Source organism: Sebastes umbrosus, chromosome 2, assembly GCF_015220745.1.
Source record: "Sebastes umbrosus isolate fSebUmb1 chromosome 2, fSebUmb1.pri, whole genome shotgun sequence".
Lineage (NCBI taxonomy): Eukaryota > Metazoa > Chordata > Actinopteri > Perciformes > Sebastidae > Sebastes > Sebastes umbrosus.
Window position 1 is genome coordinate 15618707 of NC_051270.1, and position 17400 is coordinate 15636106.

At 39.7% G+C, this 17400-nt stretch overlaps 2 protein-coding genes across 3 annotated transcripts; one reads left to right on the forward strand and one right to left on the reverse strand.

Annotated features, from left to right (window-relative positions):
• The first annotated feature begins 3763 nt into the window (after positions 1-3763).
• On the forward strand, positions 3764-13656 carry terfa (telomeric repeat binding factor a). Of its 2 annotated transcripts, XM_037751616.1 has the most exons (13): positions 3767-4037; positions 5777-5872; positions 6359-6495; positions 6757-6843; positions 7671-7811; positions 8038-8192; positions 8896-9426; positions 9645-9764; positions 10557-10679; positions 10765-10902; positions 11869-11951; positions 12048-12094; positions 12445-13656. In XM_037751616.1, exons 1-13 carry the CDS (start codon positions 3887-3889, stop codon positions 12601-12603), a joined length of 1968 nt encoding a protein of 655 aa, XP_037607544.1. In that variant the 5' UTR covers positions 3767-3886; the 3' UTR covers positions 12604-13656. The 2 variants fall into 2 exon arrangements, with proteins under 2 accessions (XP_037607552.1, XP_037607544.1); XM_037751624.1 differs by lacking the exon at positions 6757-6843 and having other exon boundaries at positions 3764-4037.
• A 103-nt stretch (positions 13657-13759) lies between these two features.
• On the reverse strand, positions 13760-16850 carry nip7 (NIP7 nucleolar pre-rRNA processing protein). Its single transcript, XM_037751637.1, has 5 exons — positions 16677-16850; positions 16482-16568; positions 16249-16387; positions 15328-15468; positions 13760-14135 (listed from the first exon to the last, which is right to left on the reverse strand). Exons 1-5 carry the CDS (start codon positions 16730-16732, stop codon positions 14016-14018), a joined length of 543 nt encoding a protein of 180 aa, XP_037607565.1. The 5' UTR covers positions 16733-16850; the 3' UTR covers positions 13760-14015.
• Positions 16851-17400: the final 550 nt, after the last annotated feature.

A 17400-nucleotide genomic window follows, 5' to 3' on the forward strand; every position in this document is an offset into this window, starting at 1 on the left:
AGTCCCATATCCTAACATGCTCAATGTACTCTTTAATTTACGGAGTGCAAAATGAAAATGAGGAAAGTTCAGCCGGACACACAGCATATCCATAAAAATCACATGAATTATGAGAAAATCAACAGGAAAAGTAATGCGTTTAGTTTGGCAGATGTACAAATGTGTTGCCAATTAGGGCGTTTTCATATTAGGTACGATTTATTCGTACCATGCCAGAGTATGATTGCCCCCCCTCCCCACTCCCTAGCCGCTCAGCTTTCACATCAGTAAAGTTGGTCCGTACCCGAGTACACTTGCATCATCATCAACGTGTATTTTTGTTTATGTTGAGATCAGCTGTAGGTAGCTGAACATCGTAAAACACTTCATTCAAACTGGACAGAAACAAAATAAAACTCACCTAAACCGTCGTCGTTAGTCTTTCCAACAATCACCAAGTGTGCTTTGGTCGAACTGGACTGTAAGTTTAATGTGAAAAAAAGCCAAATCTAAAGTTCTTCCCTGATGTGAAAGCACCCCAAGTGGACCGTGCCCAAGTACGGCTCGGAGTGTTCACATTGGGGTCAGGTGAACTCGGATCCGGGCCTGGATCCCTGATGTGAAAGCACCCTCAAGCGGCAGCTGTTATTAAAAAATAGTTGCAGGTATTGGTGGCAAAATTACATCCAGAGCCAATGAGAGGAATAGACACTAATAAACAGAAAATATTATTAGAATATAAGTAAATGTCTGAAGCAGGACTTGAGGTTAACAGTGGCAAGACTCTGTTGATCTTTTAGTGGTATTTGTAGGAAGTAGCAGAACATCAGCACTAGTTGTGGATTGACACATATTTCTGTGTTGACTGTATGAATATTTGATGTTGACTGGTATAATTTGGGTATGCTTGGTTGATGTGTACAAGTATTTCACAATAGGACGGTCCCGTTTCATGACTAAACTCAGATGCTGTAATCATAATGTCTTAAACTGGGATTCTGTTACAGGGTATGTAGTTTCATGCTCAGCAATAGAAGTAATGAATGATGATTTTTAAATGGTTATACCGGTAATTGTATTTTCTCCACCTTCTGCTGTATGACTAAAATACAATCGACATGGGGAGAGGATTGGTTGACAATGTGCAAAGATTGTGTTAACCGATGCAACACTATTCTGTCAAAAGTTTGTCTCACACTAGTTTGCAGTTCAAGGGGATTTGCGCAGAAAATGTTGAACATTTTGTGATGTTTAGTAATGATTCTTAACAGGATGGATGTTTGATCACAGAATTATCATTAGCATTGCCATGAACAGTTGAGAAAGATTTTCTTTCATACTCTCCTGTGGCAATGTTTCCTCCAGAACAAATGTCCTTCAGCTTTATAAACAAAGTATAAAAGTAAATATTAACAATATATAAATGGAATGTTTTATTCTAGTTTTTTTTTTTAATTAATGTCATAATATTATGTCTTATATCTTTAATGTCATTCTTTTACATAATAAACTTGATTAAATTAAAGCTTTAACTTGTGATTGATTGTCCAGCATACACAATTACTTTTCTTTAGTCCTAGGTTTTGTTTCTGGATAACATAAAGTGTATCACACTGACATAACATGCTGCAGATCTGCTAGAAGTTATAAATTTAAAAAAGTCAGGATAGATGGCAGTTTGGTGAGTGGCATGGATGTTAGTTTCACTTTACTTGAAATTGAGATACAAGATGTAGTAGAGATTAACTGAAATTGGGGAACTGGGGAAAGGCATCAAAGAAAAAAAAGATCCAGTAAAAAAAAGAAGTGATAGATGTTGTGACCCAAATCAGTAACAAAATACTTAAATATTCCATTCGAATATTATCCAAATGTCAGCCCACTGGCGAAATGCAGCATCCCGCCACAATTAAACAGACAATGACAATGCCACAAACGTACATGAATATATAAACAAAGGCAACATTAAACGATATTCTGATAACATTTTTATGTAGACAAATCATTTAAAAAAAAATAATGCATCCATAGAGCTTTTAGAAAGGTGGCGAAAAAAAGTATTATGAATTAATCATTTAAAAAATGTTGACGGGTCCAAAGTGAATGTTTTGTTTATATCTGTGGAAGATATCTGACGTTTGGTTCCCACTTCTAAAAAGGCTTGCGAGCCAACAGTATATCGACGTTGGCATCCACATGGTATCTCTGGGTCGTCAGCGATCGAGTTGCCAGTTAGTGTGGATAAAACAGATAAATGGCTGAGTTTGACACTAGTGTCTCCATCAGGCTGCAGAATAAGTGAATACTACCATGGCTACAATGTAGGCCTATAGCTACATGTTGCAAAATTACTTTTAATCTACCACAAAAGATCCATAAAATATGCAGGCTGTGCAACGAACTGGCAACAACTTGTTGTGAAGTAAATGCAATGGAACAGGGGAGGGAGAATACGACATCTAGTGGCTTAATGTTATAATTGTTATCAATGGCACCTTTAAAATGAAAACATGAAGTGTGTATGAGGATATTACAGCAATATGAGGGCATGCTGAGTTGACAGTGGTAAGTAAACAAAAACCCACTAAACCTAAAAACTTGCCAGACATGGGTAAAATGATTCAAACATCAATGCAAATAGGAAATAGCCAAAACTCTAACAATAGCCCCTTCAGTCCAATAGGTGGCAGTATTTTTCTCCTGGTGTGAAAAATGAACTCAGAGAAGAAGAAGTAGTTAATACCTGTGTTTTTATTCCCCCTGTTCCTGAACTGTCAAGAAGTACTCTTTCAAAAGCCTTGATTAAATTTCGACTCCTTCAATTAAATTGGCAGATCCTGATTAGGCGTGATTTCAGTTTTGACACTATTATTAACGTTATTCGAGTATGTTGAAGTTCTTGTGTGTGGCGCCACACAACTGGGATTAAAGGCGGCACCATGATTGCTGCCTGAAAAACAAAACTCAGGATATACTGTACATCCGCGCTAGCAACTAGTGATGTGTTGGTTGCGAACGAGCCGGTTCAAAGAGCCGGCTCTTTTAAGTGAACGATAAGAGCCGGCTCCTGTCCGAAAGCCGTTTTTTTTTGTTTTTTTTTATTAATTCATGGCAGAATGATAGGACGATCTTCTCCGCGCCACGGGCACTCCATGCACTGACTGTGACTGAATGTTGTGTTATTGACGTCCAATCAGGTGATGGTAGACAAGGATCGTACCATCAAGCAGGGAGGGGCGGCGGCGTGCTGACGGTCTACAGGTACAGAGCAGGAGGAAGAGGAGGAGAGAAAGAGAGAGAGGAGTGTGGTGCGTGAATAGCAGACAAGATGAGTGACAGTCGGAAACGAAGCAGCATGTAAAATTATGATATTCAGAAAATTTTAAGGTTTAGTATAATTATATTGAATCATTTAAGTGATATATGTGCTAAATTTGGCTGAATTATAAAAGGCAGAAGTGGTAAAACGAAGAGCCGTTTGGGAGCCAAAAGAGCCGGCTCTTCTTGGTGAGCTGAGCCAAATGATCCGGCTCACTAAAAAGAGCCGGAATTCCCATCACTACTAACCATCTCGCAGCCGAGCCGGCCCCTAAAACAGTAGTGGCTAGAAAGGACCCCGCAAACTGGGGGAAACTCTCGCGATATTGTTAAGGTTAGGCATTGATCTCGAATAGTTAAGGTTAGGGATTGACCTCGAATAGTTAAGGTTAGGGATTGACCTCCAATAGTTAAGGTTAGGGATTGACCTCGAATAGTTAAGGTTAGAATAGGTCGTCGGACAGCAAGTCTCGCGAGAGTTCTTCAGATTTCGCAGTTTGCGAGCTCTCTTCTAGACTTGCCCCGCCTTCACCGAGGAATCGTTAACTCCTCCTGCTTCCGGTCTCCGTTGTGTGATGATGTTGTGAATATGGCGGCTAAAGAAACTGTAAACAGCCACAGAGCCGATGTGGAAGCTACTGTCAACCGCTGGATAGTTGACTATTACTCACATCTGGCGTTAGAGTTGTTTAGAAACGAGGAATACTCAGGATTCTGCGGCATCAGAGATTTACTTCAGAGTGAGTTACAAACTGTTTCGCCATTTTTGTTCGCTTCTACTTAACCGCCAAGCTAGTCCAGCTAGCGCATAGTGTCCGACCAACTTTATCGTTACCGGACTGTTTTATACAGTGCTTGTAGTGTCGTTAATTGTGCATGTTCGTCACCGACTGTATTATTATATCGCAGTTATCACTAGTTACCTCCATTCAGGACTGTCTCTTCATCCACTGCGTCCACACTCAGTCTCAGAAGGTCCCGTTAAAAAGCTCCGGTGTTTCGGTTTAATGAGTGACCGTGTTAACTGGTGCCTTTCAGATAAAATGAGTCTGTGGTTCCCGTAGTAACTTACGTAAATGTCCCATGATATTGATCTTGCCCAGTTATGTTGGCTTTTTTAAAGTTTTATTTATTTATTTTATTTATTTATTTATTTATTTGATTAATTAATTATTTATTTAATTTCTTTCTTTAATTTTTTTTCCATTTTGTTTTATCCATATTTAATTTTATTTTATTTTGTTATGAGGAAAAGGAAGAAAAAGAAAAGAAAAAAAATGAAGGAAAAATTAAAATAAAAAAATATATATATTAACCAGTTAACCAGCTAATCGGTTAACCAGAGGTAACGTTACATCTGCTAAACCAACCTTTGTTTTGTTGTTTAATGTCCGTAAAGTCACTTATCTTACAAAACAAACAAAAATACAGTTTGAAAACAATGGCCAATTCTTAGAGCACCACAATGAGTGTTTCCTGTTTTTTGTTGTTGTTTTTCTTTACTTTTATATAACATGAAGTAGGCTATGTAAATCTCTGATGTTACACACTCTTATTAAATCAGAGAAGAAATAGAAAGTGTTGGAGAGACAGTCCAGTCAGTGGATTTCCCTGGACTGGGTCCTGATACATTATAGCCTAGACTTATCCAAAAAATATATGTAGTCGTGTGAACATTGTATTAATGGTGATTTTAGGGGATATACTGTATAGCCTATTTGTACATCTGATTTTCACAAACATTAGTATTATACTAAATGGCCTATATACTTTTTTTTTGCAAATTGAAATTCATACCATACCCTCCATCAGCAGTAAGGGTTAAAATAAGATAAGATAAGATATTCCTTTATTAGTCCCGCAGTGGGGAAACTTGCAGTGTACAGCAGCAAAGGGGATAATACAAAAAACAAGATGCATCAGCAAACACAGTAAAAAAAAAGAGCTAAACAAAGTGTAACAAAATATGAACCATTTAAATAGAAGGAAGTATAAAAAAAGAAGCAGTATATACAGTATTGACAGACTATTAACAAAATTGCACAAGTGGAAAATTATATTGCACAGTATGAATTACACCTGAGTAGTACTGATAGATACAGTAAAGTGCAGTTCTTGTCAGTTTTTTGGTGTGTAAGTGGTCTACTGGGAGCAGTGCTGGTTGTGGAGTCTGACAGTTGCAGGAAGGAAGGACCTGCGATAGCGCTCCTTCACACACTTTGGGTGGAGCAGCCTGTCGCTGAAGGAGCTCTCCAGTGCTGAGATGGTGTCCTGCATGACAGTAAAAACATGAACTAAATTTAAAAATATGTCACAATTCCCCCCAGTACCTCCACTTCACCATGCATGAATAAATAGATTGAAATGAAGACCACAGAGTAGAGTGTACTGTAGAGCCTCCTAAGAGTGAGAATTATTTACTTTCTATCTGAACATGTATTTTTTTTGGCAAGCTTATTTATTCATCGTTTGGTTACAGATGTCTTGGACCGTCCTATGGAGTTCTCTGATGTCATGCCAACAAAGATTAAAGTAATGCAGTTTCTCTCCCGGATAAACGATGGAGAAAACCTTGGTGAGATCAACATGAACGTATTCATCATGGCACATATCAGTAACTTTGTCAACAAATGTGTACTGCTAGGGATTTGTTTTTGTAGCATCTGTGTGTACATAGTAGAAAATAGATAAAAGATAAGCTCTTTGCAAAAATGCTACTTGCTTATCAGTAAATAAAACATCCTGTTAAAAATGGGTGTGAAGTTATTCACAGAATTTGCAGAATTTATTATGGTAATGTCACAGTTACTGTGATACTATTTGACAGTTCAGAATAAAACAGTAGAGATATTCTTGACCCTTTTTGAGATATTTCACACAAAATATAAAAAAATATTTAGGGATGCACCGATACCAGATCGGATATGTGTATCGTTCCATCCCAACTGTGAAACCAAATTCAAGGCTTTTCCTCTAAATCAGTAGATGAGCATGTATCCAATCCTACTAGCATATTGTGACCCAAACACCACAGTGAATATTGCTTTGTCTTTGCCTACAGACATGTCATTTGATTCTGACAAGTCAAGAAGTCCTCTGGAATCGGCCTTAATGGTGCTGGAAAATATGAGCCAGGCATGCAGTATGCCGTTGCCACAGCAGGATTTCGATAATGTATGCGCTTCACTTAAAGATATGGTAAGTGAGTTTTTGTTATTATTTAAAACAAAGACATACAAACACTTGTTTAATCAAAAGCCAGGGCTTAAATTATGAATCCTGCATCCACTGTCTGTGTGTGTCCACCTCGCCGGCCTAGGATGAATGCATCAGCTCACGCTGATAAAGGAATAAGCTGCTAGACTTTTTATAAGATACATGCTTTCACAAAGTTTCACCAGATTAAATTTAACAAATTGTTTTTGTTGTTGTTGTTTTTTTATCTCTGTTCTTTTTTAGATGGTGGCTATATTAATTAAGAACAATGAGTTTGACAAAGCAAAAGAGGTGTTGAACAAATACTTCCCCAAATCAATGGTTGGCAAGGTGAGTTGATTAACTAAAACAGCATTTTCACTCAATAACTCCATAATTTCATAGAATCAAACAAGCTTTTAACTTCCTCTCTCTTGGTTGCTGCATTCATATGGTCATTAGTCACACTGTCAGTGCATTGTAAGTTGCAGTGTCCATTGTGAGCAAAAAATGTTGTGTATTGAATCATAATTATCCATGAGATGATATTACTATTAATAAAATACTATAAATAAATAAGTGAAACGGATAACTTTATAACGAAAATGTATTTCTCCTGTTTACTTCGTGGTCGTCGCAAGGTAAACGTGCAATATCACAACTGGACCTGCTGAAGTGGTTTATTTAGTTTTTGATTAAAGGCCCTGACACACCGAGCCGACAGACGGCTGTCGGACAGTTTGGGGCCGTCGGTGAGCGTCTGTCGTCCTAGAAGGTTTTTCGGCCGATTTAGGGTGTTGAATCATTGGCGGAGCTAGTCGGTGTGAGAAATCATTCTGATTGGCTGTTCAGCATAAGAAAATACATGCACGAGAAGAGAAACAGAAGTGAGGAAAGCAAGCAGGGCGCACACAGAGGGCTCTTCTTAATTTCATCTTCATCTCATCTGATCATTACAATACATGTACATTTTCAAAACAATATGGCCATCTGGAATGAACCTGAGTGGGAGTGGTGTTAACTCCTTTTCAAATTGACTTGCATACATTTAGAAGATGATCCTGAAATGATACATTGTTCAGCCTGTTAATGATTTTAAGCATTTTTGACTTCATTTGTATGTTTAATTGTGTGCATGCCTTGTGTGTCACATTACTTAATGTCTGTGTTCTCTGTAGAAAGCTATATTCATGGGTCTCATCAAGGGGAAGAGTAAAACGCATGAAGTCATCGAGCAAATCGACTTCCAACGGTTCAAGGAGGAGATGTTGACCTTCTGCCAGAGTCTCTGCCCATTCAATGTTCCCTTTCTCCACAAGGTATGTCGCTTTTAAGCACAAGATATGCTCATCAAGTGTATTATTAACCAATTATTAGTCCTCTTAAGACTTTGAAAACATTTTCATGAGTCCAGTAAGAAAGGCTTGGCCTGTAGTGACTTGTACATTTGTTCAACCAGTCCACAGATACGACACTGTTGAGTTGTTGGTGTTGGTAAATGTGTTTATACTTCTGTTGTGTTTTTGGTTTGTGTATGTGTAACAGGCTGCAATGCAGCTTATTGAAAAAAAAAAAATGGAGCAAGACGACATGTTAACTGATCCTGATGAGCTAGACGACACGACCACTGGACCTGATGAGCAAGACGAAGCAGGCCCGTCCTCTCGTCCACAAATGATCAGCATCCAGTTTGTACCATGGTAGGCTCGCTCTCCCTCTCACTTCATTTCTAACAAGCTCATCATAACTTTTTAAATACAAAATTGCCAAAACAGTGTTGTCTCTTAAGTGATGTAACATCATATGACACACACTCTACCCCTCTCATCGTTGGACTGCATAACAGCAGTGGCAAAACGGTCACATTACAGTTTGAAAATCTAACACAAAGATTACTAGAGCGTTATGATGAGCGTTTAAATAACAAAATAACGGGGGACTTTTATTGTGAAGCATATAGGAAAAGAAACGTGTTATCACCATTTTACAGCTGCTTCTTTGACCACCAGTCACAGCCGTGGTTACACACACCCTCAAGCAGGTAGCTCTGGTGTAATGGAGACGTAAATCCCTGCTGTGCTGGGCCGACACGCCGAGTCATGTATGAAAAAGAAAAAAAAAAGACACAGGAACTTGGCTTGTGTATAACACATATAACCATGCATTATTACTTTGCTCACCACATCCAAGCACGGTATTTGGTTTAAAAACATTTGTCGGTACTTAGTTACAGCTGGTGTGGGCAGGGTCCTTTTTTTAAGGCTCCAGGCTACAATGTTTCCAGTACAATTTTTATGGGAACCTTTCCTATTCAAAGCTAATATGTTGACCGGAGACCCTTCCTATTCTCTGGCCTAAATACCCTGTTCAGTCTCTTTTTCTTTTCTCTGTCTTATCTGCCAGTAAACATACAATAATCCAGAGGACCCGGCTGGAGGCGGCCTACAAGGCTTTGGCTGCAGGTTCAGATGAGAGAACATTTCTTCTGCTGGAGGAAGAAGTGGAGGGAGAGGAGCAGGCAAGAAAACATCTTCCCCTCTCACCTACTCCCAGGAAGGACACCAATCAGGACTCCGAGCAGGATGGGCTATTTCAGAGAGACTCAGGCAGCCCCATGGAGGCTTCCCCAGCAGACCAACCACCACAAACAGATGCTGCTCCTCAAACGCAGGCAGGCTACCTCTCAAAGACGCCCTCAGTGCGGAGGAACAGGCACAGTCACAATGTGGCACGACTGGTGGTCGAGCCGGACAGCCAGGGGAGCTCGCAGTGCACAATGGCTTCAAAGGAACCGGAGCCTGATGTCAGAACAGAAGAGCCACCACAGTCACCGGCTATAACCAGTGAAAAAGACACGCAGAGCCCAATGACAGTCAGGGAGGTTACGATACCCTTGCGGAGGCTCCCCAGACGAGCCAACAAGATTTGCAGCAGGTAAATATTTTTCTAATCAGCCTGAATAACTTAAAACACCTTTGTGGGTGTTCAGAGGCTTTAACGCACATTCTGATGATCCACATAGTGCATCTCCATGGATGAAAACATTGTTAACACCGTGCCTCGTATAGCCCATTTCATTAAGAGTAGGCTGCTCGTGGTTCTCTATTGCTCTGTGAGTGTACGGCACTAAAGCTGCTTGTTTTGTCATGCAGCGCATCAACTAGTATGGCAGAGTTGTCAGCAGACGGTGAGGAGGACCCCTCTGGCTCTGTGGCTAGCAGGGAAAGTTCTGAGGGAAAAAGCCATAACCAGTCCAACACTTCACTCAGCATGTAAGTCCAAATGTACACCTCACATGGGATAGTGAGAACACAGGGCTGTAAGGATAGCGGTGACGGTCTCATCTGTCATAACAACTTAGGTTCAGATTGGAGTTCAAGGAATAGCGTGGTCTCTACCGGTCACTAACGGGCCTTTTTTTTTTAGCCTTTTTCAACCACAAAAACACAGAATCATTTTTAGGGTGCTCAAGCAGTTTGCCTGTTTTTTGACCCCAAAAACCTAAGCTCAATTTGAAAACCATTTCCAACCAAAACGTTCCAGGAATTGTGGAACCACAGGAATTAAACTCGGCAACTAAACTGGCGACTATGAGTCCCGTTTGCACATTCCTGTTTGTGTTTCCACCACATTGGAAAAAACATGAAGAGAAAATATTGTCTGTTTTGCTTTTAATAAAATGCTACCTGAACTGGATGATCTAATGTTAAGAGGTTGTCTACTCTAAAGTTTATGGTTAAAGATGGGTTCCAATTTACGCCGGGATTGGGGACATCAAGTAGACATTGGTTGGCAGATATGACTGTTTTTTTTTTTTTAAACTCACTGTAAGGTCAATTTAAACTATGTAGCTTAAAGCATCACTATTGTTGTTTTAGCTGTGGTTCGCATTTGATTTATTTTTATGAGATTTAAAAGGGAATTTAATCCTCTTTACGTCTTTTAAAAGTACACATTTTGCAATTACCTTGACAGTTATAAACATGGTTATTGAATTTGACAAAGAGTCAAGATCTCTCCTTTCATGCACAATGCTTGACTGTGTCTCCACTCTCATCATGCAGTAACTCCACTATGCTAGACCTGTCGTCATCAGACAGTGATGAAAACCCACAGCAGTCACCGTCTCCCTGCAAAACCCCATTGCGGAAACCTCGTAAACAACCGGCCAGCGATCCTCTTAGCAAGCAAGTTCAAATACAACATTCATTTAATGTCACTGTGTTGGTTTATGATTCAATGACATTTGATAAACTTTATGTATTTATGCAGGATTCCAGATGCCGTCTGTATCACAGATTCTTCATTGGACAGCTCGCCCGAACTGTTCCCTCTTCACCCTGACCCTCAAACACGCTCCACTCCACAGAAAGACTCTGCTCAAGGCAAACGTCCTTACAATTCAAAATGGTTAGTAGCGATTACACCAGCGGCTTTAGCTAAGAGTGGATAAACTCACCTGTTGTGAATGAATTCAAGTATAACACGCATCTAGTGTTGTCACGATACTGGAATTTCTTTCTTTTTTCTTCCATTTTTCGATAACAATTTGACACAACATTGAGGGTGTAAAATTTTAGATTTTATTAGAAGATAAATAGCGGTGTATGTGTGTGTCAACTCGCTGTCGGAAAGTGCAGCTGGTACGCGTGTATCGATACTGTAGAAAATTAGTATTGAAACAGTTTTAAGTATTCCGTATAGATATGTATCGATACTTCAGTATTTTTGACAACACTACATGCAACAATAAAATGTATTTTAATCGTTCACCAGGAGATAATTCAGTATGCATTTGGGTGTCTAAAAGTCATGCAAAAAGTTACACATTTTGATGACTTAATAAAACTTTATTAACTGGAAGAGATCAACTCATTTAGAAAAGTTTCAAACTAGATTCACGATAAACACACAACAAAATTCCATTCAGCATATTTAAATGACAGCTTTAAAATTATGATGTGACCGTAATGTTTTTTACAGCTGTTCATCAATTGATTTGATGACGATTTGTCGACTAATCGATTAGTCAATCGACAGAAAAATAATCGATAACTATTTTTATAATTGACTAATTAAACCTTTCAGAAAAAATGCTGTTTTCAGCCTCTAAATATGGAGATTTCCTGCTTTTCTCTGTTTTATATCATATTAAACTGAATAGCTTTGGGTGTTGGACTGACAAAGTAAGACATTTAAAGACATCACCTTGGGATAGACATTTTTCACTTTATTTTTTGTTGACATTTTATAAACCAAACGATTAATCGAGAAAATAATCTGCAGATTAATCAATAACAAAAATAATCGTGAGTTGCATCCTTAGTCGTGACTCAGGGTGCCGAGCGTGAAAAGAAACTCTGCTCTTGTTCACAGGAAAGAGCTGTACAGTACTGCAAAGGAGAGCAAGGATACATGGAGTGATGAAGAGTCATATTTCAACTCCAGAAAGAATACCGGTAATATTTCAGTATCAGTATCTGCTTCTACTTGCTGTATAAATCTAGTAGTGAACATCTTGTTCATACGGTAATATATCTTTGTTTTTCCCAAAGGATCGCACAATGAGAGCACCATTTCAAATTCAGGCAGCAGGAAGAAGGTAAGCATGACAACACTTGTTTGTAATACTCATAAGTCAAAAATTAAGTAACTAATCTGTGGTTAAGTCTTGAGAATGAGCTACATTCACAAGGTCTATTGTGGGAATATCAAACCCTGAATCATTCAGAAAACTTATGTTTGTAAAAGCATAACATGGATTTGGTTGCTTCTTGCATTCAAAAAGTTGATTGGCCTCCAGCGGGCAACATTTATATGTCCGATCTTTCCAGCAGCTGATGAAAGCACCACGCAAGCAGACTTATCACTTTGGTCAGTTGCATTACCATGCAACAACACATGCAAAAATCAAACTAAGCCAAGTAACCTCATGTTCCTGTTGTGTTGCAGATGTGGAGCGAGAGCGAGACACAGAGGTTGAAAGAAGGGGTCCAAAAATTTGGAGAGGGCAACTGGAGTAAGATCAAGTCATATTACTCCTTCAAAGATCGAACGAATGTCAACCTAAAGGACCGGTGGAGAACAATGAAGAAATTAAACGTGGTTTGAGTAGTTCTGAGGCCTTTACCACAAAGCGAGTTCAACATACCCAGGGTATATTCTCGTTATCTGGTTTAACTAACACTAACAAACGAGATCCCGCTAAGCGATCCTACGATGATGGTTATCAACCCAGTAAATCACCCCAGGGTTTCTCAATCTGGCTATGAGCGTGTTCATATGAAAGGGTTTGGTGTTTGCAGCATACGACCAATCACAAACATGGACAAGTCTACTGTCAGCGGAGCATATTTTACAAAGGAAGCGCAACCTATATTATTAGACAAATACGAAGACGTGAAACACATAATCCAGACTAAAAGTAACACAGTTGAAGCTGCCAAATGCAGGAAGGACAGCCGACAAAAGAAAAAAATTGACGATTGAATGCATAAAACAGACTTATTAATTTAACGGAACACTCAAAAGTCAGATATAGTCGTCTAGATGGAACAGTGATATATAAATAGCTTTAAAAATAGAATGGATGATTGGATTACACTTCACTGTGCACTTTGGTAAATATTTGGCGTGTATGACTATTTCAGCCTTCTTTCAGCTGCGTCCCCGAGTCTGGCGTTGTGAAACAGACTTGAAAGCAAGTAAAAAAATAAATATTAAAAAAGCAGCATAAATCCAGCTGTCCTTCCTGCATGTGTCAGTTTAAACTGTTTCTTTTAGCCTAGATTATGACTTTAACTTCTTCGTATAATATCATACGATCCGCGCACTGAACTGTGATTGGTCAGTAGGCGGTGCTTTTATACAAGTTGATCTCTTATCTGGAACATGACCTGCTGCGGGGCAGATCAGGTGTTCAGCATAAGTAACCATGGTGATCTACATCGGGTAAGAAGTGAACCACCGCGGTAGGACCGAAAACCCTGAAGTTACCTCGCTAACCCCAAATCCTGCTCCGCAGGCCTCTGGATAAGTTCAAGTGGATGGATGTTCAGCTCAAGTCTTTTTCTCCTGTTTTAAATCAATCATGTTTGAAGATTCTGTACAACTTAAATTCATGGCACCTTCTAGTTCAATAAATGTTCAGGGTTTAATTTGTAAGATTAGTTTCTTTGTCTCTTTGTTATAAAAAAAATGGCAAAGGTGTCCGATATGTATTCACTGCAGCCCTATATACAGTAGCAAGCTCACCAAGACACATAAATACAAAGACATTATGGATTTATTTGAAAAAGGACATTTACAGAAGAAATGCACAAAACACTTCCTTTTAATCAGGAGGCTCTATGAAGAGGGAATCCTGTAGATGGCAGCGGTATCCCAAGGTGAGTCAGTAGAGGGTTTCGTTTCAGTCCCTCGACTGCATTGGAAATATGGGCCGGTGTTCTGGGTGTGGATGTTACTGGGTATGAAATGGATTAAGAAAAGGGGCATTTGAAAGTCCAGCTGTTGATGTATCTTTATGTTAACGTGTCTTCACTCCTAATGAACTCTCCTACGTCGGCCTGGTGGAACACTACGATGGACATGGGGTCCACTCGCCGACACTCCAGGGTAGACTTGGCTGCCACTCCAAAACCCTGAGAAATAAGAAACAACTGCTTTAAAAAAAAAAACTCTGAACAAGGACAAAGATCAAAATCTGTTCGTCATATGATCTAAAGTAAAACTAAATATGGTATTCAGATTTTTGGTACATAAAGAGTGTGGATACATTCAATTTAGGAATGATGCATTGTTGGGAAGAAATGCAACTGAGGGCCGCACTTCTAACATCTCAGTGCAGCGTATGCTCGTTTGTGAAGCATGTTCCGATGAGCATTTTCAGCACAAGTGGCCCCAGCAGTAATATAAGCCATTAACAGTCCAACGTGAGGAGAAATCAATCACATCTTTAACCTCATCCCTTTCAATTTGAATGATTTTTTTCCCATAAATGTTAAGTTTAGTTTATTTTATACAGACATCACAGTAGCATAAGAATTGTAACATAAATTTTTATGCACAGGGATCAGATACACTGTTAAGTGTTTGTAGCGAAACACTAATTTACAACACCTGTCCACAGAGAGTGTTTGAATATAGTTTGTTTAACCTGAAGCAGCAGTAATCAAGATTGGAGCAAATGTGATTAATAGTTATTTTTATAAAATGGTCACTATATCCAGACCGTAGTGCAGGAGACAAGTAATCTGAAAAAAATCATGTGCCTCTGTGTCCTCAGGTGCTCCTAATGGCATCTGCAAGATTTCACAGACCGGAGGAAAACAACCAATCAGAGCCGAGCTGGAGCCTTGCCGTCTCTGAGCAGCTGTCAATCACTCGCAAACTCTGATCAAACGGTCAAGCTAGTAAGAGTTTGTGACCCGGCAGCCATGTTGAGATCAGTTGAGGAAATGCCAAGCACCGCCCCCCAGCCGGAGAAAACGTTCTAATTTTACAGCTAAACAGTACACTACAAGATGTTTCTGAAAACATTTGAGGCGAGAGATAGGCATTACAGTAACAGCATATTAATTCATATTTGATCAGCGCTGCCTAGTTTGACCGTTTGATCTGAGTTCGCGAGTGATTGACAGCCAAGTGACGGCTGCCTTCGTCGAATTAACAGCGAATAGGAACGCTCTCTCTCTCAAATGACCGGTGATTGGCAAACGTCTCCCGTTAAAGGCTGGAAAACAGCCATGAGGAGGTGCAGAAGTCTAGTGAAAGTGATTGATTTCTGACAAAAACGCCCTGTAGGCAATACAGCATCATAGTTCCAAAACTTACCAGTGGCACGTCCGTCATGGAGTAGACAACGACTCCCTGGTACTGATTAGTGTTCTCAGTGATTCTCCCGAGCCCAGATTTTAGCACATGGTTCCCATAGAGGAAAGACTGCTCTGCTCCAGATTTCACCCACACCTTGAACTGAAAGACATGACAGGGAGCTTCAAGTTATTCATACATGCAAGAGTATACGTAACTTAATCTTACAGGCAGAGATAAAATGTTTTAACTATTAAAAAAAAAGAATAGAAACAGGTCACGTTGTATGCACAAACATTAGCTAAGTGAAGGCAGGGCCCCAGGACAACCTCACACAGATACACATGCATACAGTACATTGACATCAAACTGAAGCAGGGCTGCAGTCGCATTAGCAAATGTTTACTACTAGATTATCAAAGCCAAAAATATGACTAATATTGCAATTCAAGGATGATATAATTGATGCAATGCAGCAAGCAGCAATATGTTTATTTATTAGTTATTACATTGTTACATGCCCTAGAAGCAAAACAATCATGAACAGTTTAAATCACTCTAATACTCCATGCAGCTTCAGAAATATCCATATTATTAATAGCCACATATGGCTGGATGAATGAACTTGAGAGACTGTAAACATCAGGAAGCTTTTAGGGAGGGTTTTGTCATCTGGTTGCTGAGTAAAACCTGGACCAGCTCTTTTTTTACTTCAGTCAGTCAAGTGTCATATGCCAATGGGCCAACAGTGGAACACCACTAAGAATTGGCATATGCCACTGAACCATAAGGGTGGCCTGCCTTCAGACTTCATTGACATCAATGCAAAATTGAAGCTCTACTGAAGAGGACTTGCTCCAACCTCCTTTGGCAGGAGCTAAGTAGAGAGAGGAGGGATGCAAATGATGCAAGCAAAGATACAAATTGAGCACCCATAATCACCTTTGCATAGGGAGCCAAGAAATCCAGAGCTGTGATGTGCAGGCGGAATTTAATGGTCTTTGTGAACTTTCCAAAACAGGTTCCCACTGACACCAGCTTGTCCCGGGAGATGTGTGTGGCCAACTTCAGGATCTTCTCACTGTGGACAGAAGAGAGAAAAAAAGAGGATTCACAACATTTCTGAATGATTTTAGAAGAATGATTGCTGTCAGATCATGTTGATGGTGTATTACCTCATGTAGTACACACGGTCATTGTGTAGCCTGAAACAGTAGGAGCCGTCAGGTCGGTCCACCAGTAGTTTGATGTTCTCACCGATGCTGTTGAGGGAGAGAAACACATGGCTCACACACACGAGCAGGCTAACACTTTGAGCTAATTTAGAGTCTTAAATAGCCAAACGAAACATGTCCCCTTCGTCCACTTACTATTTCGACAGCTTCTCAAACATCACTTTCGTCTCTTCGTCTGTCAGTGGCCTCATTTTGAGTATTTAAAAGCAACTTTTAAGAGCGAGTAAGTTGTTGTATATCCTGTGAGAGAAACGTGAAAACGTGGGTCAGACCCGGATGTCGTCTTCTTCTTCTTCTTCTTCTTCTTCTCTCGGCGGATCGCAACCAACTTTAAGGTGCATACCGCCACCTACTGTACAAGAGTGTGACATCATGTCATTTGCTCTTTACTCCTACTCTTAAATTCTATCCACCAATCCTGTGTCTCTTACAGTTTTTCTCAATTGTTTACACACAAATACTGGTACTTGACACACAATGACCACAACATGTAACTCATGCACCAACCCCCTGAACCAATTCTGCTAAACTACAAGCACAATTCCTGCTTTACACTCAAATTGCAGTTCTAAAACACACTTTTTTCAAAACACTACACACAATTCTCTGCATTTGGCACAATTTTCATGAAGAAAATCTCGTTTTCAAAAGGAACACACTGTCATTCAAAATTATAAAGTCAATTGCCCTACTATGCACACTGACTCATCACATGGGCAAACACCTGTCACACAGTGTTACAATTAGCAATCAGTTGATGCTTTTCATGGCTGGATTCGACATGCTAAGCGATATTTCCCCCGCTGCTTTGCCAGGGAAAACATTGCTTGTGATGTGGATGAGGTGCTGTGGCCAGACC

Bases quoted from the DNA above. Each gene is read 5' to 3' on its own strand.
- nip7 (XM_037751637.1), bottom strand. From the start codon at position 16,732: ATGAGGCCACTGACAGACGAAGAGACGAAAGTGATGTTTGAGAAGCTG. The intron at 16,569-16,676 runs GTAAGTGGACGA...CTCCCTCAACAG, and splicing joins TTTGAGAAGCTGTCGAAATA to CATCGGTGAGAACATCAAAC. The intron at 14,136-15,327 runs GTAAGTTTTGGA...CTTATTTCTCAG, and splicing joins CCATGACGGACGTGCCACTG to GGTTTTGGAGTGGCAGCCAA.
- terfa (XM_037751616.1), top strand. From the start codon at position 3,887: ATGGCGGCTAAAGAAACTGTAAACAGCCACAGAGCCGATGTGGAAGCT. The intron at 7,812-8,037 runs GTATGTCGCTTT...TATGTGTAACAG, and splicing joins ATGTTCCCTTTCTCCACAAG to GCTGCAATGCAGCTTATTGA. The intron at 9,427-9,644 runs GTAAATATTTTT...TTTGTCATGCAG, and splicing joins GCCAACAAGATTTGCAGCAG to CGCATCAACTAGTATGGCAG.